Raw genomic sequence first — 23,859 nt, 5'->3', positions numbered from 1 at the left:
AGATTCCTTGGGCTAGTCGAATTTCTCCCCAAACAAAAATGAACCAACAACGCTGAATAGCCATCTTTTATTTTGCATAGAAAATAATAATAATAATAATCGCCCCTTGGTGGTACGCGCCCGTAGTCCCAGTACTCGGCAGGCTGAGGCGGGAGGATCGCTTAAGCCCAGGAGTTGGAGGTTGCACTGAGCCAAGATCGCGGCACTGCACTCCTGCCTGGACAACAAAGCAAGACCCTATCTCTAAAACAAACTGCCTCTTTACAAGAGCAATGGCAGCTTAACACCCCGAAGTATGAAGGGTGTAGTCTCTTATCTCAAAGTAAGGGGCACAAATATAATACATTTTCTATTACCCTTTTGTCATTTGATGCGGGACAAAATTTACCAAACCTAGTCCCCTAACCCGGACAAATGTATCCATACACTGCCCTCTACAGGCCAGGGGGTGGAGATACAATTTTAATTAGTTTAAGTGAAGGTGTTCACCTTTAATTTTGAAAGATCATTTCCTTTCCTTTCCTCTCTCCAACTAGAGCTTTTACCAGGAATCAGGGAACGGGGGTGTGGGGTATAACTAAGAGATATAAGGTAAGGGAACCGACAGTGAAAAGTTGGCTTTGGCTCTTAAGTATTTGGAAATGGAAAGGATTTCAATCTGTATACAATCAAATCATTGGAAGAGGCTGATGCCCAAACTATCCTACTATTCTACCAGTTGTTTAAAAAAAAAAAAAAAATATATATATATATATATATATATAGAGAGAGAGAGAGAGAGAGAGAGAGAAACAAGCTTCAACCTAAAAAAAAAGTCTCAGCCAAAGGAAGATATAGAGAAGTCAGTTAGGGATTATCTAAAAGCCTCCTTCCTAATAGTGTCGTCTACTTTTGTGTTACACACATGCTTTACATAATTGACCTTAATCTTCAGCTTTTATTTTACAGATGAAGAAACGAGGCAGAAAGCACTAACTTGATCAAGGCCACAGTTGGTAAGTTGACAGAGACAGGCCTAGAATGCCAGATTTGTCTGGCACCAGTCCTCTTTCCTATCCTCCTTCAGATTCTTTGGAATTTAAAGCCTCCGGCAACCACACATAATTCTATTTCATCCCCCTTCCCTCAACCTTTAGACTGTGATGGACTGAAGGGTCTGAAGTACACTAGGAGTCAAGAGCAGATCCAAGGGAAATTTTCCCGTTGAGGAAGAAGCTACAAGATGAACCAAAAAAACTAATTCAGTGATGTTTTTCAACCTTTAGGCCATGGACCCCTTTGAGAAACATATAGAAATGGATCCTAGAAATATGCACATACGGCCAGGGTCAGTGGCTCACGCCCATAATCCCAGCACTTTGGGAGGCCAAGGTGGGTGGTCACGAGGTCAGGAGTTCGAGACCAGCCTGACCAACGTGGTGAAACCCCATCTTTACTAAAAATACAAAAATTAGCCGGGTGTGTTGGTGTGTGCCTGTAATCCCAGCTACTCAGGGATCAGGAAGCTGAAGCAGGAGAATCACTTGAACTCGGGAGGTGGAGATTGCTGGGAACCAAGATCACACCACTGCACTCCAGCCTAGCGACAGAGACTCCGTCTCAAACAAAAAAAAAAAAGCACATCCATTTTTGTATACTACTTCAAATAGCACCCCCCTCCAATCTCATCAGTGGGCCCAAAGATCCATAGACCACTCCCTACACACATACATTCCGTTATGAGGACCTAAAAAGATATAATAGGGTTTGATTTGATGAACAATCTAGTGGCCTTAGAATAGGGGTGATTAAATAGCAATAGAAGGGCTATTTTCCAAACTAGATGTTTAAGAAAAGATTAAAGGGAATAAGGATGTATCAAGATGCAGGGCAAGGTGTGTTTCTGATTCAGTAAAACATTACTGGGTATCCTTTCTTCCAAATTCCTAGTACCTGACAAACAGCAAAAAAAAAAAAAAAAAAAAAAAAAAAAAGAAGAAGCAAGCAACACTCCAATGCCCTTTTCTTTTTTTCCTTTTTTTACTTACATTAAATACATCGGTAAATCAGCAGTCGCATTCTGTTACCACGATTGTTATGTTGGGAGAGGAAGAAAGGCAAATGCTTTCTTAGAAGCGAAACAAAAACAAAAAACCAAAACACCCCCCCTTAAAAAAACTGACCAGAAGAAAAAAATGAGCTGGGAAATAATACAAAAAAATAAACTAAGATCCCCAAGCCCAACAGAGCTCAAAGGAAGGCAGAAGAGGTGGTAGGAAGTAGAGGGAAGGCAGCCGATAGGCCCAGAAGCTAAGGCCAAATCCTTTTCCTATGGGGTTTGGGGAGGGAGAAGCCTGGGGAAGTGGTTTCCCAGCCCCAAGACAATGAAACATCTTTACTCCTGCTCCATGGGGGAAAGCTGCACAGAGAAAGAACTTCATTTCTAGGAGACTTTAGAAAGCCATCCTAGTTCTTCCACTTGTAAAATAGATGCACTGGGTGCTTTGGGGGGGTCAGTGGCTTCTGGGAAAGGAAGGGGGAAATGTGTGTGTTTCAGGGCCATGGGAACTAAGGCTGCCCCTGGAAAAGGAAGGGAATTGAGGCCTAAGTGGAAGAAACTAAGCTGGGTCCTTCAGAATCTCAGCTTCATAGATTTCTCAGCTGTTGTGGAATAGAAGGTAGTCTGCAAGCCAGAACAGCAAAAATATTCCAATCCTAGGTCACTGTGACCTTTCCTTTCTCTTTCTTTCTTTCCCAAAACTCTAGGCTGGAACAAGGAACTTAAAGTTCTCTTTTGCCTTGATGGCTTCTCAGAGACATCTTAAAACACCTGATAAGGGATATGAAGAGAGACTAGAGATTCAGAAAGGACCAAGGTCCTCTGATAATATGAGCCAGTTGTAAGGTACCTTCAGTGCTGGTCATTCCCTGTCCACAGGAACAGGTGGTATGATATGAGGGCACCACAGGAGGCCTCTGTGGTACTAGCCCCTAGTGGTACATGGATTAAACCACTGGTTGCATGGTGGGGAGGGATGGGGAGATTAAAGATGGAGGGACTAAATTCAAGATATTAACAAAAGGGAAAAGAAACAGGGCCTGATGGGAGGCAGAGGATAGAACAGACTGTACAGTGGGAATAAAGATCATACCTATTTACAAGGAAGTAGAAAAGGCATGGTAATGGATATCAAATTGAGTGTGAAACCTGGGAAAGGAGAGAAAACTCCTCCCTTTTGCCTGACCTCATTTTTATTTCCCTACCTTGGCCTGTGCTATCCTGAGACTCTCCCCAGTTGCTCAGTTAATTCTCCAGGAAAGGCAAACCTATACTCAATAGCTAGGTTGGCAAGAATATAGGTTAGGAATTAGAGTTGGAGGAAGCTAACAGTGGAGATAGGACTTGAGTAGCTGCCACTGGTACTTTTATCTATAACCTCTCCTCAAACCTCGTATTAACCTCAGATTTCATTGAATTAAAAAGAAGGTGGAAGGGGAAGTAAATCAATCAAAACTTCCATAAAATAAGTACCCCAACTGAACTACCGTCAATTAAAGTGCAAACTGTAGGGGCATATGGTGGCTGGGGCTGAGGCCATTTAAAGGCCAGAGGGAAAAAAATGCATATGTATAAATCAGAGGATGGGTACCAGAAACTGTCCCTCCTCCAATCAGATCACAGCAGAGCCAAAGATGCAGGCAACCAGTGAAGATTCTTTGGAGGACTCTGGGGTCCAATCCCCATGATAGGGGAAACACTACTAAGAGGCTGCGTGAGGGGAAACTTGGCCTTTGAAGAGTTACAGAGCCACAGATGACACTGAACCTCCACCTCCGCCCAGTTTGCTTACAAGGCACCTCCTGCCTGGTGCCTGAGAGCTTGCCTCCTCATTCTCACCTCTGCCTAGGAACACCCTCCACAAGGCCAACTCATGGATACCACAATGTTTTCAAATATGAAAAACTCCAACCAAATAAAAACAAAAAGGAAATGTTTCCTTACTCCCTCCTGCTCTGAGCTTTATTCTCCCCCAGGGCCCTTAATGTAAATGAACTGGAAACCTCCTTCCTCAGCTCCTGGGTTCACCACTTTCTGCATCCTGGGGAGAGGAGAAAAGAGGATCAAGAACAGGGATTGACCAAAAGCAGAAGGGGAAGGGACAGAAGTCAGAAGTGTTTTCTGAAAAAATGGGGAGGAACACTAAGGAGGAGGAGAAAAGATAAGTAAGTCGCTGTCTTGTACCTATAATACAAAGTGAAGAAAGTTTGTTTTGGAAGGTAAGTCCTGGGGGGAGTTGACCCCCAAGCCCCAGAGTAGGGGGTAGGAGGCCAGTGGCAACAGCTGCCTGGTGTTGGTTGCTGAAGCGTTAAAAAGTGCCATGACGGAGCTGTCAGGAGGCAGCCCTTGGGAGCCAGGGCTCAGTGTGCTGTTACCGTAGGGGCTGTGTGCTGAGGGGTAGGGATGGAGGTTATTTCTTAGCTCTCGTGCTAGCTCCATACTTGTTTGCTGCTAGCCACCCCCTCAGTTGCTACAACACTGGCTCTTGTTCTGCTGGGACTGTTCATGGAGATCCACACCCCGGCTTCGGCATGCTGTACCTCCCAGATTCTGGGGTTCACTCTTTGGCAACTTCTTAGCTACAGATAAAAAGAGAAGAGAATAAAGTATGGTAGACTTTACTTCCCTACCCCTCTCCCCCCACCCCCGAAAAATGGCTACAAAAAAAGGGAGAATTTGGGAGATTAAAAGAATGTTCTGAAGATGGGAGGGTTCACTGTTTGCAAACTTTTTTTTTTTTTTTTTTTTTTGAGACGGAGTCTTGCTCTATTGCCAGGCTGGAGTGCAGTGGCACAATCTCAGCTCACTGCAACCTCCACCTCCCAGGTTCAAGTGATTCTCCTGGCTCAGCCTCCCAAGTAGCTGGGACTACAGGTGTGCGCCACCACACCCAGCTAATTTTTGTATTTTTAGTAGAGACAGGGTTTCACCACGTTGGCCAGGATGGTCTCGATCTCTTGACCTCGTGATCTGCCCGCCTCAGCCTCCCAAAATGCTGGGATTACAGGCATGAGTCATGGTGCCCGGCCCTGAGCCACCATGCCCAGACAGCAAACTTACACATTGAAGACCAGGGAGCTAAAGCTGCAGCCAAGGATGGAGGTCACAACAGAAAGTTAAGATATTTCCATACCTAAAGTTTTTGCAAAAGGAGATACTTGCACCTATCCTTGATTTGGGTTAGCTATAATTTTGCCTATAAATGAGGGAAAAAGGAAGATCTCAGGATGTTCTGACCTTACCTATTGCCAGGAAGAGATCATTCACGTTCATAGCCGTTTTGGCTGAAGTCTCCATGAACAATAAGCTGTTGTCATCTGCATATGCCTGGGCCTCCTGCAAGGAGTGGGGGGTATTGGTGCTCAGAATGTAGGGTGGGAATGAGTATTGCCTTTCCACTCCCTAGCACAACAGCTGGCAAAATCCTAGGTTCCCTCCCCTTAATTAATACCCCTTCGAGCCAGCTAGCCCAGATGCATAATTTAATGACAACTCCCTCAAGATGACCCCATGTTCACTCAGTCCAACACACAAATGTCAGAAAGCTTAATTATAGGGGAAAGGGTAAGTTAGTTGGGGGCTTTTGGATTCTGACACTTGAATAGTCCCTTACCTCAAATTTAATTGCTCCCTCCTTCCCGTTTTCACACTGGTACCCCCACAGCTGGTACTTCCCTAACCCTCTGCTCTGGAATTTTCTCCTGACTCCTCTAAATATCTCCTGGCTGTGATTAGGGTCACAGTGTTGCTGTATTTAACTTGGTGTAGAACTGGGAAATGAGACAATGAATGTCCTCAGTTGATGTTTGAATTCAGAGAGGGTTGGTTTGGAGAAAAAAAGGTCCCAGGAACAGAGGAAGTGTTAAGAGAGGAACTCCATGTGCCATCTTACTTCATACTCCACCATACGCTTGTTGGCCAGGTCAGCTTTGTTCCCTGCCAGCGCAATAACGATGCTAGGACTGGCCTGTCGCTGTAGTTCCTTCACCCATGTCTTTGCTCGGGCAAAGGTTTCCTAGGAAAACATGAAGAGAATGAGTAGGCTGGAATGACTGCTAATCCATATCCATCACCTTTTAAAGTGAGTCTCAAAATTCACCTTTTCTAGGTGGTCTTCCCTCACTGAAACCACAGGTCTCTGATAATTCATTATCTATCTTCTTAGCACTTGCAAGCATAATTTGTACTCTTATTTGCTATTTCAAGAACCCGTTTTCTGCCCCCCACCCCCTGCCCCAATCTAACTCCTCTAAACATAAGCAAGGGACCCTCTTTTTTTTTTTTGAGACTGAGTTTTGCTCTGTCACCCAGGCTGGAGTGCAGTGGCTTGATCTCAGCTCACTGCAATCTCCACCTCCTGGATTCAAGAGATTCTCCTGCCTCAGCCTCCCGAGTACAGGCGTGCACCACCATGCCCAACTAATTTTTGTAATTTTAGTAGAGACAGGGTTTCACCATGTTGGCCAGGATGGTCTCAATATCTTGACCTCATGATCCACCTGCCTTGGCCTCCTAAAGTGCTGGGATTACAGGCAGGAGCCACCATGCCCGGACAGCAAGGACAGTCTTCTTTGCTCACTTACCTGATTAGTAATGTCGTAAACCACGATTGCAGCTTGGGCACCCCTGTAGTACATAGGGGCTAAGCTGTGATATCGCTCCTGCCCAGCTGTGTCCCAGATCTCAAACTTGACTGTTGTGTCATCTAGACAAACGGACTGGGTAAGGAAGGCCGCTATGGATGAGAGAATGGAGGGGAAGATGCTGTAAGTGGGAGGATGAATGTGAACATCCCACTCCCCTTTAAAATATAACTGCCCTCACACTAAGACCAGTCACCACCCAGTATACTCAGCTACAGGAAAAGATTTCGAGTTCTCCTTACATTTAAGTCTTGGAACCAGGATTAAGACTGCCCTTGACTAAGTCCTTCCTGCCAGAAATGTCACTGGCTAAGGAATGGGGGTACATCATAAACTAAGAGGGATAGAAGAACTGGCACTTATAAGCGTCATCTTTCTTCTAACCAAAATAGGAGAATAACAAATGACAGACACAATAGCTTCAGATAAAAGTCACGTCAAGAATTAATTAGAATATTGGGCCAGGCACGGTGGCTCACGGCTGTAATCCCAGCACTTTGGGAGGCGGAGGCGGGTAGATCACCTGAGGTCAGGAGTTTGAGACCAGTCTGGCCAACATGGCGAAACCCCATCTCTACTAAAAATACAAAAATTAGCCAGGCGTGGTGGTGGGCACCTGGAATCCCAGCTACTCAGGAGGCTGAGGCCAGAGAATCGCTTGAACTTGGGAGGTGGAGGTTGCAGTGAGCCAACATGGCGCTACTGCACTCCAGCCTGGTCAACAAGAGCGGAACTCCATCTCAAAAAACAAACAAAAGAATTAATTAGAGGATTGGCTGGGCGCAGTGGCTCACGTCTGTAACCCCAGCACTTTGGGAGGCCAAGGCAGGCGATGGCTTGAGGTCAGGAGTTCGAGACCAGCCTGGTCAAGATGGTGACACCCCGCCTCTACTAAAAACACAAAAGTTAACCAGTCGTGGTAGTGGACACCTGTAATCCCAGCTACTCAGGAGGCTGAGGCAGCAGAATTGCTTGAACTGGGGAAGCGGTGCCCCACTGCACTCCAGCCTGGGGAATAGGGTGAGACTCAGAATCCAAAAAAAAAAAATAATTAATTAGAAGATTTTAAAGCTTGGTGGCAAGTCCCATCATTATTAATATTATTTGGCTGTTACTTTTTCATCTAATCTGCTGCAGGTCCAGGAATACATTTCGAAGAAGACTAATAAAAAGGGGAAAGCAGCCGGGCATGGTGGCTCATGCCTGTAATCCCAGCACTTTGGGAGGCCAAGGCGGGTGGATCACTTGAGGTCAGGTGCTCGAGACCAGCCTGGCCAACATGGCAAAACCCTGTCTCTATTAAAAGTACAAAAGTTAGCCGGGTGTGGTGGTGCGTGCCTATAATCCCCGCTGCTCAGGAGGCTGAGGCACAAGAATCACTTGAACCTGGGAGGCGGAAGTTGCAGTGAGCCAAGATTGCACCACTGCACTCCAGTCTGGGCAACAGAGGGAGACTCAATCTCAAAAACAAATAAATAATAAATAAAAATAACAAGGGGAGGGAATAATATGGAGGTTCTCATAAAAGATCCTTTATTGAATTAGCACCCTATTTTGGGGTAGTAGCAGGGAAAAGGTAGCAAAGATGAGAAAGACAGACACCCTTTGTATTTTGCATTAGTTCCAGCCTCTATTTTACCAGATTTTTTTCTTGAAACACAGTCTCGCTCCTTTGCCTAGGGTAAAATGCACGGGCGCAATTTTGGCTCACTGCAACCTTCGCCTCGGGTTCAAGCGAGTCTCCTGCCTCAGCCTCCCAAGTAGCTGGAATTACAGGCATGTGCAACCATGCCCAGCTAATTTTTGTTGTTGTTGTTTTTTTGAGACGGATTTTCACTCTAGTCACCCAGGCTGGAGTGCAATGGCGCAATCTTGGCTCATTGCAACCCCCACCTCCTGGGTTCAAGCAATTCTCCTACCTCAGCCTCCTGAGTAGCTGGACTTACAGGCACGTGCCACCACGCTCAGCTAATTTTTTATTTTTAGTAGATACAGGGTTTCACCATGTTGGCCAGGCTGGTCTAGAACTCCTGGCCTCAAGTGATCCGCCTGCCTCGGCCTCCTAAATGCTGGGATTATAGGTATAAGCCACCATGCCCAGCCTATTTTACTGCAATTTTTTTTTTTTTTTTTTTTTTTGAGACGGAGTTTCGCTTTTGTTGCCCAGGGTGGAGTACAGTGGCGCAATCTTGGCTCACTGCAACCTCCATTTCGCGGGTTCAAGTGATTCTCCTGCCTCAGCCTCCCAAGTAGCTGGGATTACAGGCAACCGCCAACATGCCTGGCTAATTTTTTGTATTTTTAGTAGAGACAGGATTTCGCCATGTTGGGCAGGCTGGTCTCAAACTCCTGACCTCAGGTGATCCACCCACCTTGGCCTCCCAAAGTGGTGGGACACTGGGCCCAGCTTCCGTTTTTATAAAGGGTTTCCATTTCTGGGGAAAAGAATGCGACTAAGAGGGCCAGCTCCATAATCAGGTCTTAGATCTCTTTCCAAAAGCCTTACCAGCCAGGCGCGGTGGCTCACGCCTGTAATCCCAGCACTTTGGGAGGCCAAGGCAGGCAGATCACCTGAGGTCAGGAGTTTGAGACCACCCTGGCCAACATGGTGAAACCCCCTCTCCACTAAAAATACAAAAATTAGCCAGGCGCCATGGTGTGCACCTGTAATCCGAGTTACTTGGGAGGCTGAGGCATGAGAATCTCTTGAACCTGGGAGACAGAGGTTACAGTGAGCCAAGATTGCGCCACTGCACTGCAGCCTGGGAAACAGAGTAAGACTCCATCAAAAAAAAAAAAAAAAAAAAAGACAAAACCCTTACCAAACATTCAATCTCCTCTTACCCCGAGGCACTCACCTCCAATGGTGCTCTCCTGGTACTCATGGAACTGCCCTTTGACAAAACGTAATACCAGGCTTGACTTTCCCACTGCAGATTCTCCCAGCAGCACCAATTTGAACTGGCAAATTTTGCTGGCCTGGGGTTGCCCATTGGGCCTAGCTGTGCTTCTGCTAGTCATGGCCAGATTATCAGAGTGGGAAAGGGTGGAGGGAGGGGAATGCTGTAAAGGGGGGGGGAAGGGGAGGGGATTTCCAGGCTTCAACACTCCTGCAACAAAAAAAAAGTGAATTAGACATACGTCCATTGAAGCTGCAATCGCTTTTCAGAGAAGGATAGAATCTCTTCATCTCCTTGCTCCTATGAGGACTTAGCTCTTGCAGTCATCTGCTATTGACAGGTTATACCTCTGAGAAGGTCCCAGGCAGCTGACCCTCAGTGGTAAGAGTTGGGAACAGCAAAATAAGAACTGCTTCTGGAGTCTGCCCTACCACATAATCTCTAACTGCCAAGGGAACTGAAATAGAGAGACTGAAAACTGAGAGTTTTTAATTCCCCAGTAATTCCCCACCATGTCTTCAAGGTTTTTTGTTTGAGTCACACAAAATGATCAGCCTTTAGTTGGCCTGAAGAATATCCAGATCCACCCACAGGTACCCTAGATCCCCAGTATCTCCTTGGCATCCTGGTGCTGTGCTCTTTTCCTTTTTTTTTTTTTTTTGAGACGTCACTCTTGTTGCCCAGGCTGGTGCACAGTGGCATGATCTTGGCTCACCGCAACCTCCGCCTCACAGGTTCAAGCAATTCTCCCACCTCAGCCTCCCGAGTAGCTGGGATTACAGGCACGCACCACCACGCCTGGCTAATTTTGTATTTTTAGTAAAGATGGGGTTTCTCCATGTTGGTCAGGCTAGTCTTGAACTCCCGACCTTGGGTGATCCGCCCGCCTTGGCCTCCCAAAGTGCTGGGATTACAGGTGTGAGCCACCGTGCCTGGCCTTCTTTTCCTTTTTCTTTAGCTCTTTGTCAAAATGAGAGATTCACTCTAGGGGTGTGGGATAAGAGTCACCCCTCCTAAGGGAAGAAGGGTAGATGCTGATATATCTTTTATATATGACTGGTCTCCCTGATAAGACATTTCTAAAGATCTAACCAGGGTCCCATTGCCAGAAAATCTATCCTTTCTCATTTTTGGTTGAAGGAGAGAAATACAACCAACAGATCACATTCATTATCAACTCTTTGTTTCATTAACAACTTTTTTCACTTTGTTTCTCCCATCTTTCCAAATCTGAAAGCCTATCAAGAGTCAGTAAGCTTGACCTACTCTCAACCTGCAGCTGTCTTGCTGGTGCCTAGGGATTAGATTACCCTCCACACCAAAGGGGCCTAACAGCTGTAGCCCTCCAAATTAGAGGCAGAGAAAGGTATACCTTCTAAAGACATGCAGGAGTCTCCAGAGGATGGTATAAGGGATAAGTCTGCAAGCGATCAATATTTGATGAAAGAATACACTGAATCAACTCCTCTATCTTCTAAGAGGGCTAAGAAAGCTGCTGGTGGGGCAGGGAACAGAGAGAAGAGTTGGGACTTTGAGATTCTAATTGTCTAAATCTGAATACATTTCATCATCCTGACTCTGAGCAGAAAGGAGCTATGAAATTCAAAGGGGAGTTAGCATGGGCAGAGCATGCAAAAACCTCTCTCCCAAAACTAAGCACTGCTTGAGAGTTGTACTTTGCTTGTTCAAATTGATCTTTCGCTTTTCCAAAGCAGATCCTAGTGACTTCACAGACATTATACTCCGTGGCATATGTGGGGAAGCATTATTTTGTCACCACGATTAGTGGGTCTGGAGTTAAACTGGGGTTTAAAAATTTCAGTAATCCCACTTACTAGACAGTAAAGACAGAAAATCATACAGGAGGCAATGCAGAGGAATACAGGCTCTGGAGTCCAATTCTCCGGATTGTTTTCCAGTTCTACTTATTGGCTATGAACCTTGGGCAAGTCACTAAATATACGTGTGCATTCATTTCCTCATCTGTAAAATGAGGTAACAGCCTTATAAGCACCTACTTCAAAAGGGTGTTGTAAGGATTAAATGAGATAATGCATATAAATAACTTAAGTATTTTAAGTATTTGATATATACTAAGTGCTAAATATTACGCTACTAATCATTACTAATATGACATAAAGAGAATTTCTCTACCTCTCTAAGCCTTACCTTCTACCTTTGTAAAATGGAAAAAATACCATCCTCATAGCTACAAAGTGAAAGATGTGTTTAGCATAGTGCTAATAGCTATTAAAATATATCTCAATATTAGTTGTTATCAATATATTCCTAAAAAGCAGCCACAGGCTGGGTACAGTGGCTCATGCCTATAATCCCAGCACTGTGGGAGGCTGAGATGGGTGGATAACTTAAGGTCAGAAGTTTGAGACCTGCCTGGCCAACATGGTGAAACCCCGTCTACACTAAAGAAACAAAAAAAATTAGCTGGGTGTGGTACTGCATACCTGTAATCCCAGCTACTCCAGAGGCTGAGGCAGGAGAATTGCTTAAACCCAGAAGGTAGAGGGTGCACTGAGCTGAGGCTGTGCCACTGCGCTCCAGCCTCGGTGACAGAGTGAGACTCCGTCTCGGAAAAAAAAAAAAAAGGGCCGGGCACGGTGGCTCAAGCCTGTAATCCCAGCACTTTGGGAGGCCGAGATGGGTGGATCACGAGGTCAGGAGATCGAGACCATCCTGGCTAACACGGTGAAACCCCGTCTCTACTAAAAAGTACAAAAAACTAGCCGGGCGAGGTGGCAGGCACCTGTAATCCCAGCTACTCCGGAGGCTGAGGCAGGAGAATGGTGTAAACCCGGGAGGCGGAGCTTGCAGTGAGCTGAGATCCGGCCACTGCACTCCAGCCTGGGTGACAGAGCCAGACTCCATCTCAAAAAAAAAAAAAAAAAAAAGGCGGGCACAGTGGCTCACGCCTGTAATCCCAGCACTTTGGGAGTCCAAGGCGGGCGGATCAGGAGGTCAGGAGTTTGAGACCAGCCTGGTAAACATGGTGAAACCCTGTCTCTACTAAAAATACAAAAATTAGCTGGACGTGGTGGCATGTGCCTGTAGTCCCAGCTACTCGGGAGGCTGAGGCAGGTGAATTGCTTGAACCTGTGAGGTAGAGGTTGCAGTGAGCAGAGGCTGTGGTGACAGAATCACTGGAGCCCAGGAGTTGAAGGTTGTAGTGAGCTGACTGCACCACTGCACTCCAGCATGGGCGACAGAAGAAGACCCTGTCTCTGAAAAACAAAAAAGGAGACAGAACTAAAGGGTAAAGAGGAAGTTAGCAAAGGAATGAGAGGTGAGAATTCAAGGTCCCAAAGTAGACTACATTAATACAGAGGAACATGACAATTACTTTGATTCTACTGGGTATTCTGTAGTCCCCTTGGTCAGTCAGTCCTAAAAATCCAGATATATATGTACCATTTTATGATTAAGTTTTCAATGGCCTATGACGAAAGGATCAAAATAAAGATGATACAGCAAATTTTTCATAAAGCTAAATTTATTCAATTTAAATGAGTATCTTTAATTATAACATTTTTAAATTTATTTTCAATTTTTAGAGATAGTCTCACTCTGGTGCCCAGGCTGCAGTGCAGTGGAGTGATCATAGCTCATTGTCGGCTCCAACTCCTGGGCTCCAGCGATCCTCCACCACACCTGGCTAATTTTTTCTATTTTGTGTAAAGATGGGGTCTCCCAATGTAATCAGTTTATTTTTAAATTATTTATTCATTTTTTAAAACTATCAGTTATCATTTAAAAAAAAGAGTTTTATAAACACTGTTTTGGAGAGGCCTGACACTGAAAGATGGGTTAGTAGGGACGGAAATAAGTTTAGTTTCTGGACAGTCTATAGTTATGGTTACTACTCAAGCACTTCTGGACGAAATTCAGATGAGGACCGAATGATGGGCTTTTCAGGGATCAGAGAATTCTCCAACCCTGCCACTAAAGTTACAGAGCTATCATGAAAGTGGGGAGAGCCAACCTAGACAGAAGCAGTCCTGCAGAGTTGGTAAAGTTTCTGGAATCAGGCAAGATCGAGTTCTGTTCTCTGCTTTGCCACAACCCACTGTGATCTTAGGCTACTCACTGCATTTGCTTTTCTGATCCTCAGCTTACCCCTTCTTTTTCTTTTTTTTGAGACAGTTTCGCTCTTGTTGTCCAGGCTGGAGTGCAATGGCATGATCTCGGCTCATGGCAACCTCCGCCTCCCCGGTTCAAGTGATTCTCCTGCCTCAGCTTCCCGAGTAGCTGGGATTACAGGCATGTACCACCATGCCTGGCTAATTTTGTATTTTTAGTAGAGATGGAGTTTCTCCATGTTGGTCAGGCTGGTCTCGAACTCCCGACCTCAAGTGATCCACCCGCCTCAGCCTCCCAAAGTGCTGGGAGCTTCCCCATTTATAAGGATCTTTGCGGGCGAATGGAATTGGTGAAAGTGGCAAAGAGCAGAATTTGAATTCACTTCCAAAGTTCTGTGTACATTTAAGAAACTTGCTGCTTAAGGCATCTGTGAGGATGAATTACTTCTAAAGCACCTCATATTTACGTGGTATTCATACACACTGTCTCGTAGGAAAAGAAGACAGACCAGCAGAATGGTAAACTTTAAAAAGGTAAACACAGCCCGGCTTGGTGGCTCACACCTGTAATACCAGCATTTTGGAAGGCTGAGGTGGGAGGATTGCTTGAGGCCAGGAGTTCAAGACAAGTGTCGGCAACATAGTGAGACCTTGTCTCTAAAAAAAAAAAAAAAAATTAGGCAGGCATGGTGGCACATGCCTGTCATCCTGGCTACTCAGGAGGCTGAGGTGGGAGGATCACTTGAGCCCAGGAGGTTGAGGCTGCAGTGAGCTGTGATTATGCCACTGCATTCCAACATGGGCCACAAAGTGAGACCTTGTCTCAAAAAATAAATGAATAGGCCGGGCACAGTGGCTTATGCCTGTAATCCCAGCACTTTGAGAGGCCAAGGCGGGTGGATCACCTGAGGTCACGAGTTCGAAACCAGCCTGGCCAACATATAGTGAAACCCCATCTCTACTAAAAAATACAACAATTAGCTGGCCAAGGCAGCACATGCTTGTAGTCCCAGCTACTTGGGAAGCTGAGGCAGGAGAATCGCTTGAACCCAGAAGACGGAAGTTGCAGTGAGCTGAGATTACGCCACTGCACTCCAGCCTGAGCAACAGACCAAGACTCCGTCTCTCAAAATAAATAAATAAATAAATGAAGACAGGTGACATAATAATAATAAAAAAAAGGACAGATGATAAGCTGATCAAGTTTCCTTCAGGTGACATATATATGCTGTACTCTCAAGAAACAACAGAAAAAGTTACTAGTTTTTTCAACTTACTCCCTCACCACATTTTTATGTATTTCAAAGCATGTGATCCAAGGGGTAGAATATTAAACCTCAATGTTACTACTCTACAATATATGAAAATGTGGGAGTTAGAATGGACTGAATTCTCATAGCTAAACATATCACTTGAGCTCTGGGGGAGTGTAAAGACAGGAAACAGTTGCAGACACGCTTAAGTTGCAAAGTCCCTGTCACTAACTCCCAGAGATGGGAAGTCAAGCTGGAGCCCAGATGTGGTCAGCAAGCTTTCTTGCTACTAAGCAACCCTGGATTCTCAGAGATGAATAACTACCAACTTAGAAAAGACTACCTCCCACCCTAATATGTAGCCTTAAGAATATGTTATGGCTGGACATTGTGGTTCATGTCTGTAATCCCAGCATTTTGGGAGGCCAAGGCAGGAGGACCACTTGAGCCCAGGAGTTTGAGATCAGCCTGGGCAACGTAATAAGACCCCACCTCTGAAAAAGAAAGAATATGTCCTGCCTTCTTCCCTGTTCACAGCAATTAAAGGCCACCTCTAAGCTTTGATCTTTAATCTCATCATGTTTATAAGGGTATCATTTAAAAAATACAATAGCTGGACTCTCAAAAGATAGGTGGTACAGAAATGAAATAATACATACAAAATTCAACTGATTTTTTCCTATTCTGATTTTTCTCCCACAATTTTTTTTTTTTTTTTTTGGTAAACCAGTCAAGTGGTATGATAATTATTACCTTCAAACCTCAGGCAAAAAAAAAAAAAAAGGGAGACGGGGCAGGTTTTTCTTCCTTTCAACCTTTTTAGCTCAGAAGAGAAGAAATCAGATTTAACTGCCCTTAGACATGCAGCTCTGCTGGGTGCAGTGACTCATGCCTGTAATCCCAGCACTTTGGGAGGACGAGTTGGGTGGATCACCTGAGGTCAGGAGTTCAACACCAATCTGGCCAACATGGTAAAACCCTGTCTCTATTAAAAACACAAAAATTAGCCAGGTGTGGTGGCTGATGCCTGTAATCCCAGCTACTTGGGAGGCTGAAGCACGAGAACTGCTTGAACCTGGGAGGCGGAGGCTGCAGTGGGTCGAGACTGCGCCACTGCACTCCAGCCTGGGTGACAGAGCAAGACTCCATCTCAAAAACAAACAAAAAAAAGACCCATTAACTAGGGAGGATTGAGGCCTGACCATGGGTTAGCCCACTGGGGGCAGGAGATGGGGATGGAGGATTTTCTTTAATGTGGGCAGCTCTCCCAAGCAGTGCAGCAAAGTAGACATAACAGTAAAGGTGTCTTAGCAGTGTCAGCTAGAATAACACTCCATTCCTCAAGCCCCCTTCCACTTGTTAGCTTTGAGTCCCTAAACCAAATACATATGAAGCCTCCAGAAGTCTATCGCCTATCAACGGAGACAGAGTTCTCGGTATATATAGCCACTGGAGTCCAACCCAGTACCAGTTGTCAGCCTTAAGGTCAGTCAGGCAGATCAGAGCCAGTCTAGAGGTCATTTAGTCCAGTCTCTGTATTTTACAGGTGAGGAAACTGACACACACAAAATTAGTCAATTTGGGCTAGGCACGGTGGCTTACGCCTGTAATCGTAGCACTTTGGAAGGGCAAGGCGGGCGGATCACCTGAGGTCAGGAGTTCGAGACCAGCCTGGCCAACATGGTGAAAACCTGTCTCTACTAAAACTACAAAAATTAGCTGGGTGTGGTGGTGCATGCCTGTAATCCCAGCTACTCAGGAGGCTGAGGCACGAGAATCGCTTGAACCTGGGAGGCAGATGTAGCAGTGAGCCGAGATCACGCGACCGCACTCTAGCCTGGACACAGAACGAAATTCTGTCTCAAAAATAAATAAATAAAAAATAAAATAAAAGTAGTCAACTTGTCAAGTGTTACCATACAGCCAACTGCTAAGTAGTAAATGTAGGACCCCTAGTCAGGTACTCCTGCCTCTTTTATACCACTATACTTTTTTTTTTTTTTTTTTGAGATGGAGTGCAGCGGTGCGATCTCGGCTCACTGCAAGCTCCGCCTCCTGGGTTCATGCCATTCTCCTACCTCAGCTTCCCAAGTAGCTGGGACTACAGGCGTCCGCCACCACGCCTGGCTAATTTTTTGTATTTTTAGTAGAGACGGGGTTTCACCGTGTTAGCCAGGATGGTCTCAATCTCCTGACCTCGTGATCCACCCGCCTTGGCCTCCCAAAGTGCTGGGAACCACTATACTTTTTAAGGAAGCAGGAAATGCTGAACTGTGAAGAGAACACCACGACAGGATCAAGAGCTTAGACTGGATAGAGTTCCTGCCTCTATTCAGTTTAGGTAACTACTTGCTTTGGGACTAAAAACAAATTAAGAAGACCCAGGTCTTCCCTGGTAACTGGGATCCAGTCCCATATCCTTCTGACGTAAGAATTAATTCATCACTACTCTTTTCTAGAAGGTCTTTGACCAGCCCCTGCCAGGACAGCTGAAATAGAAGTAATTCAATGGGAGGCAGTAAGAAAACAAGTAGTAACTTTTGCAAGATTTGGTGGGCCCTGCAATTAATGTGAGAGGTTTACTAAGTAGGGAAGATAGAGCAGAAACCAGTAAATACCTTCATCTCCCTCTCCAACTTTGTTTAAACCCAAGTCACCAAAATCTTGAAATGAGAGTTCTACCACTTGGCTCAGCTCTTCATTTTGTTGATCCAATGTTACCCAATGAGTCACTGGATTAAATGAGATTCCTTCCACATCCCCCACCCTTTCCCTTATATTTCTCCAAGAGGCAAAAAGCATACTTACCTCTTATCAACATGGTAGTACAAATTCCCTATTATTGACCTAGGTAAGATTGGAATGCCCATCCCTACTTGTCTGCCTATGAAAATTCTATATATCTCATAAGACCAAGCTCAAATGTTACTTCAGTGAAATTACATAATCACCCTCTCCCCCACAGAATCAATCATTCTCTAGAGGCCCGTAGGGTCCCACAGTATTAAGACTGTATTTCTGGCCAGGCATGGTGGCGCACGCCTGTAATCCCAGCACTGTGAGAAGCCAAGGCAGGTGGATTACTGGAGGTCAGGAGTTCGAGACCAGCCTGGTCAACATGGTGAAACCCCATATGTACTAAAAATACAAAACTTAGCTGGGCATGTTGGCGCAGGCTTGTAATCCCAGTTACCCAGGAGGCTGAGACATGAGAATTGCTTGAACCCGGGAGGCGGAGGTTGCAGTGAGCACAGAATGAGCCACTGCACACCAGCCTGGGCAACAAAGCAAGACTGTCTCAAAAAAAAAAAAAAAAAAGACTGCTGTATTTCTATAATAGTATGTGTCACATTATCACAGTATATGAATTGTGTCTGTCTGCTCTGCTACACTATGAACTTCTTTAAAAGAGGGAGTTTCTTCAGAGCACAGCATGCTGCCTGATCCCTAGTAGGTACTCATTAAATGCTCCCTAAATTAAGGCTAAGTAATTCTACTTCTCTCCCCCAATCAACTCCTCCTTTTCTGTACCATCTGGACAGATCTTACTCAATTCCATTTGGGAATTTTTTTTTTTTTTTTTTTCTGAGACGGAGTCTCACTCTGTCGCCCAGGCTGGAGTGCAGTGGTGCAATCTTGGCTCACTACAAGCTCTGCCTCCCAGGTTCACGCCATTCTCCTGCCTCAGCCTCCTGAGTAGCTGGGACTACAGGCGCCCACCACCACGCCCAGCTAATTTTTTATATTTTGTTTAGTTGAGACAGGGTTTCACTGTGTTAGCCAGGATGGTCTTGATCTCCTGACCTCGTGATCCACCCGCCTCAGCCTCTCAAAGTGCTGGGATTACAGTCGTGTGCCACCGCACATGGCCCCATTTGGGAATGTTTTTAATAGGCCTCAGAGAATCAGTTCTCTCCCTGACCCCTCTGTGATCTCCCTTGGATGGAGGGCCCCCTTGGGATCTTGCCCACAAGGTACTATTGCAACTCACATGGGCTAACTGCTTTTCCTGTCACCCGTTACTATGCCTCAGATGACCTAATCACACCCAATATGTGGCCCTACACTGAGGCAACTGTAGCTAAAAACAAAGTTCGCTGAATTTTCAGTTGATGCTGAATGGTCAAAAGTTTTGGGCCACTGTCTATTAATTCCTGACTTGAGATACACAAGTTTAAAAAAAGGAGCCATTAACACCACAGAACCAGGAGACACTCTGAAAAGGTACCCACTGTCCCCAAACAAAAGCTACAACCTTGCCCAGAAATGTACACACACTTTGTTCACCTGGGTAGCTCCTTCTTCAGTTCAGTGACTGTTCAGTCAATGACTAAATCTTTCCCAAAAGACTTGTGGGAAGTGGGAGTATAACATGTAGGGTTTTATGGTATCCTTCCTCAAAGAGGACTGCTGCATTTCCTTATTGTAAGTTCACTGTCTCACACTTTGGTTACCTTCCAATCTGAAATGCTTTAGGATTAGGGAGCAAACTATATGCTTGCTTCTTCTACCCTATGCCTGCTTCTCAGAAGTAAAATTCATATCAATGAGCAATATTTGCTTTCAGTTAAAGTAAGAGAAGATACGAGGTATGTTATGCAGTACGGACTGTCCAAGAAAAAAATTTAAAAAGATGTAAGGTATGACTTGAAGGGCAATGGGAAAGTTCTCTTCTCCAAATATATTTTTGCAAATCCAGGTCTATGTATGAAATTCCTTATTGATAATTCTACTCCTAAACTCCCTCTTAAGACGCAAAAAACTGTTGGAAAAATTAGATGGGATTAAAACACACACACACACACACACACACACATGGCCAGGCGCAGTGGCTCACTCCTGTAATCCCAGCACTTTGGGAGGTTGAGGCGCATGGATCACCTGAGGTCAGGAGTTTGAGTCTAGCCTGGCATGGCAAAATCCCGTCTCTACTAATAATACAAAAATTAGCTGGTCGTGGTGGCGCACACCTGTAATCCCAGCTACTCCAGAGGCCAAGGCAGGAAAATCGCTTGAACCTAGGAAGCAGATGTTGCAGTGAGCCGAGATCATGCCATTGCACTCCAGCCTGGGTGACAAGAGTGAAAATCTAAAAACACACACACACACACCCCTACACACTGTCTCTAGGATAGGTAAGAAAAGTTCCTTGGGGGAAACAACTGAGGTTTCCGATGGGCACTATACAAAGGCTGGGTACAACAGAGGGCTTTTAAAGCCAGTAAGGACAAATTCAATTAATAAGGTGGTAGTTGGCCGGGCGTGGTGGCTCACGCCTGTAATCCCAGCACTTTGAGAGCATGAGGCGGGCGGATCACGAAGTCAGGAGATCGAGACCATCCTGGCTAACACAGTGAAACCCTGTCTCTAATAAAAATACAAAAAATCAGCCGGGTGTGGTGGCAGGCGCTTGTAGTCCCAGCTACTTGGGAGGCTGAGGCAGGAGAATGGTGTGAACCTGGGAGGCGGAGCTTGCAGTGAGCCGAGATCGCACCACTGTACTCCAGCCTGGGTGACAGAGCGAGACTCCGTCTCAAAAAAAAAAAAAAAAATGGTAATATGAAATGCCCCAGCTGTACTCTGACTCTGAGATTTAGAGGAAAACCGATTTCAAATCCAGATAAGCTTGGTGCTTCTTGGATCCCCATAGAAAGACACACACTGTACTCCAGCCTGAGCGACAGAGCAAGACTCTGTCTCTAAAAATAGAAGAAAAGAAAAGAAAGACAAATACAGGGGCCTCTTAGGAGAACCATCATCATCATGGATAAGAAAGAGATAGTCAAGTAATGTGAACATGCAGAGACCATGAACATCCAGAGACCATGAATTTGAGATAAGGGTCTGAAATTCCTTTTTTTAGCAGAGATGACAACAATTGTCCCAAACAAAATGATCCTTTCTCCTCATAAAGTTTTGTTCCATCTCTTTGGGCATTTCCTAGGACACCCAGCACATAACTTGGGGTGTGTGTGTGTGTGTGTGTGTGTGTGTGTGTGTGTACTGAAGGTGAATAACACACAGTACAGCCCTCTGCTTGTTGGACTTGGTAGAAGACAAAATGAGCTGTGAAAGGAACACAATAAATAACAGAGTATCATCCCAGAAGGGAAAACTGTAGAAAGAGTAAGACTAGAGTTTGGTGAGAACATGAAAACAGAACTGCCTTTTGTGGCACATCCCCCAAAGCAAAGCAAGATAAGTCTGATTTGCTGTCTCTGATCCTTGACCTTCCTAAATGAAATATGAGTAAGGTATGTGTGGGAGGATTTATACTTCTTAAACTGCTGTACAGCTTCCATATTTTAAAATATGAACATATTATTTTTGTAATTAAGAAATGTAGTGGGCCGGGCGCGGTGGCTCAAGCCTGTAATCCCAGCACTTTGGGAGGCCGAGACGGGCGGATCACGAGGTCAGGAGATTGAGACCATCCTGGCTAACACGGTGAAACCCCGTCTCTACTAAAAAAAAATACAAAAAACTAGCCGGGCGAGGTGGCGGGCGCCTGTAGTCCCAGCTACTCGGGAGGCTGAGGCAGGAGAATGGCCTAAACCCGGGAGGCGGAGCTTGCAGTGAGCTGAGATCTGGCCACTGCACTCCAGCCTGGGCGACAGAGCCAGACTGTGTCTCAAAAAAAAAAAAAAAAAAAAAAAAAAGGAAATGTAGTGATGGCCGGGTGCAGTGGTTCATGCCTGTAATCCCAGCACTCTGGGAGACCGAGGCGGGCAGATCATGAGGTCAAGAGATTGAGATCATCCTGGCCAACATGGTAAAACCCCATCTCTACTAAAAATACAAAAATGAGTTAGGCGTGGTGGTGCGTGCCTGTAGTCCCAGCTACTTGGGAGGCTGAGGCAGGAGAATCTCTTGAACCTGGGAGGTGGAGGTTGCAGTGAGCCGAGATTGCACCACTGCACTCAAGCGTGGCGACAGAGTGAGACTCCGTCTCAAAAAAAAAAGAAATGTAGTGATAAAATATATTGGTAGAGAAGGGGAAAAGGAGGAAAGTACAGTAAGGGAAAATCCAATAGGCTCCAATCTATGAGGGACTAAGAAGGCTAGCAGACCATTAAAAGTATGCAGGGAGGAGGGTACTCCACTCTTCTTTTTTTTTTTGTTTTTGGAGACAGGGTCTCATTCTGTCGCCTAGGCTGGAGTGAAGCGGCAAGATCGTGGCTCACTGTACCCTCGAACTCCTGGGCTCAAGTGATCCTCCTGTCTCAGCCTCCCAAAGTGCTGGGATTACAGATGTGGGCTACTGCACCTCTGTATCTTTTTCTCTACTCACCATCTTCCCCAGATACTTCATAGTTTGACCCAACTTTTTAACAGCACAGAAATCTGAGCTTTTGAAGTAGACAAAGAACAAGGGGTGATGCCAAGCTTTTGAAATGGAATTTCTCACTCTTCCCCAAATCTCTTCCTCAGTGATATCACCTCATAGTTTCGGACCTGTTAACTCCATTACCTGCCTGGGAAATACCCAAGTCAAGTCTAAGTCCCACAAAAGTTTCACCAACTATAATCAGAAGATTTCTTGATGGCTGAGGATCTCTAAGCCCTTTTCCCATGTAGATAATGAAATAGATTCTCAGTTCTAGGAGACATGGTATTCACTATAGACCACATTATTAAGTGGGAAAGAAGTGGACAAAACATGCCCCCAATCCAACTCTTGGCTCTTTCATAGGACAGGAAACAGTAAGTTAAGAAACAGACTGCAATATAGACCAGCTATGGAGCCAAGAGAAAGTGTAGGGGCTGAGTTTGGAGCAGCCAACAGTCATGGAAAAAAAAAAAATTACTCTGATCTTCATCCCTACCCTGGGAGTTTTAAAAAGCTTCAAATTACCACATCTAAATACTAAAGGGAACAAAAGAGTGTGTACTCCCAAGACCCAGAGCCTCCAGCCCACCCTTCAGCATTCCCAGAAGCTCCCATAACTGATTCAGGCCCTGCTTCCATTACTTCAACTACCTTAGTCTTCTAGATTAATACAGCCTTCTTCATTTTCCCCAGTTCTCCCTCACTGAACCCAAATCTCTCTCAGTTCAACACCATAGCACCCTCAGTTCTTTTTACAATAGGCACTTTCCTGAAAAGAACGCTTCTTTCCAACTAAGAACCCTTCTCAGGCCCTTCCAATGAACCTCTCTGGAGGGACCCAGCTCCGGTCACCCCCGGGGCTCGGGCGACAGGTCTGACCCCTCCTCACCTCCCAGCAAATGGGCTTACCTCACCCGCTGCCCTGTCCCTTTCCCCAGCTCCTCCCTCTTCAGCGCTGCTTAATGAGGCCTGCCCCTCCCCTCACTCAAGCACCGAGCCTCCAGCGCCCGGCCCTCGGCCTGGCCGCCGCCACAGCCCAGCCGCCTTCCCGACTCACCAACTTCGGGGTCCCAGCCCGCCCAGTCCCCTCCTCAGCGCCCCCATTAGGCCTGCCGGAGCCCGGCCCCCTGCTCCCCTCTCCGGTGGGCCACTCTAACCCCTCGCTTAGGACCAGACCCGCCTCCGCTCTCAGGCCAGGTTGCTCTCATCTCCTGGGCGCTTCCGCCCCTGCCCTTTGGGGTCCATCAGCTCGGTACCTGGGGCTCCGTCTCCCCCGTCGGCCCCAAGCCTGTGTCGAACAGACAAACAGCTGCAGCTCAACCAAACCCTCCTGCCCCTCCTTCTCCTCCTCGCCCTGGGGCGGGGGCTCCAGCCAATAGCTCGATTACCCGCCTACCATCGGGGGGTGGGCTATATGTGCACTCATCCACCAATCCTCTGGAGAAAGGCGGGTCTCTTTGGGCCCTGTCACCAACAAGTACGAGCAAGGGACTCGACAGGCGGGGCTACAAACCAATAGCAAGGGAGAAACCTCGAAGATGGACGAGGTAAGGAGCCATTAAGGAGCAAGCTCCTGAAGACAGGGGGCGGTACAGTGCCGA

At 46.0% G+C, this 23,859-nt stretch overlaps 1 protein-coding gene across 2 annotated transcripts; it reads right to left on the bottom strand.

Annotated features, from left to right (window-relative positions):
• Nucleotides 1-53: 53 nt before the first annotated feature.
• Nucleotides 54-23,628, bottom strand: RAB5B (RAB5B, member RAS oncogene family). Of its 2 annotated transcripts, XM_073020850.1 has the most exons (7): nt 23,515-23,569; nt 12,693-12,820; nt 9,540-9,791; nt 6,622-6,773; nt 5,931-6,053; nt 5,281-5,374; nt 54-4,617 (listed from the first exon to the last, which is right to left on the bottom strand). In XM_073020850.1, exons 3-7 carry the CDS (start codon nt 9,700-9,702, stop codon nt 4,502-4,504), a joined length of 648 nt encoding a protein of 215 aa, XP_072876951.1. In that variant the 5' UTR covers nt 9,703-9,791; nt 12,693-12,820; nt 23,515-23,569; the 3' UTR covers nt 54-4,501. The 2 variants fall into 2 exon arrangements, with proteins under 2 accessions (XP_072876951.1, XP_008001772.1); XM_008003581.3 differs by lacking the exon at nt 12,693-12,820 and having other exon boundaries at nt 23,515-23,628.
• Between the last annotated feature and the right edge of the window lie 231 nt (nt 23,629-23,859).

This window comes from Chlorocebus sabaeus, chromosome 11 (genome assembly GCF_047675955.1).
Source record: "Chlorocebus sabaeus isolate Y175 chromosome 11, mChlSab1.0.hap1, whole genome shotgun sequence".
In the NCBI taxonomy this organism is placed as follows: Eukaryota; Metazoa; Chordata; class Mammalia; order Primates; family Cercopithecidae; genus Chlorocebus; species Chlorocebus sabaeus.
The sequence above is the reverse complement of the archived record's forward strand: the minus strand, read 5'-3'. Positions and strand labels throughout refer to the sequence as shown.

Coding starts and splice junctions, on each gene's coding strand:
- RAB5B (XM_008003581.3), bottom strand. CDS start 9,702: ATGACTAGCAGAAGCACAGCTAGGCCCAATGGGCAACCCCAGGCCAGC. Junction 6,774..9,539: donor CCAGGAGAGCACCATTGGAG/GTGAGTGCCTCG, acceptor TCTCATCCATAG/CGGCCTTCCTTACCCAGTCC. Junction 5,375..5,930: donor AGCGTATGGTGGAGTATGAA/GTAAGATGGCAC, acceptor CACTCCTTGCAG/GAGGCCCAGGCATATGCAGA.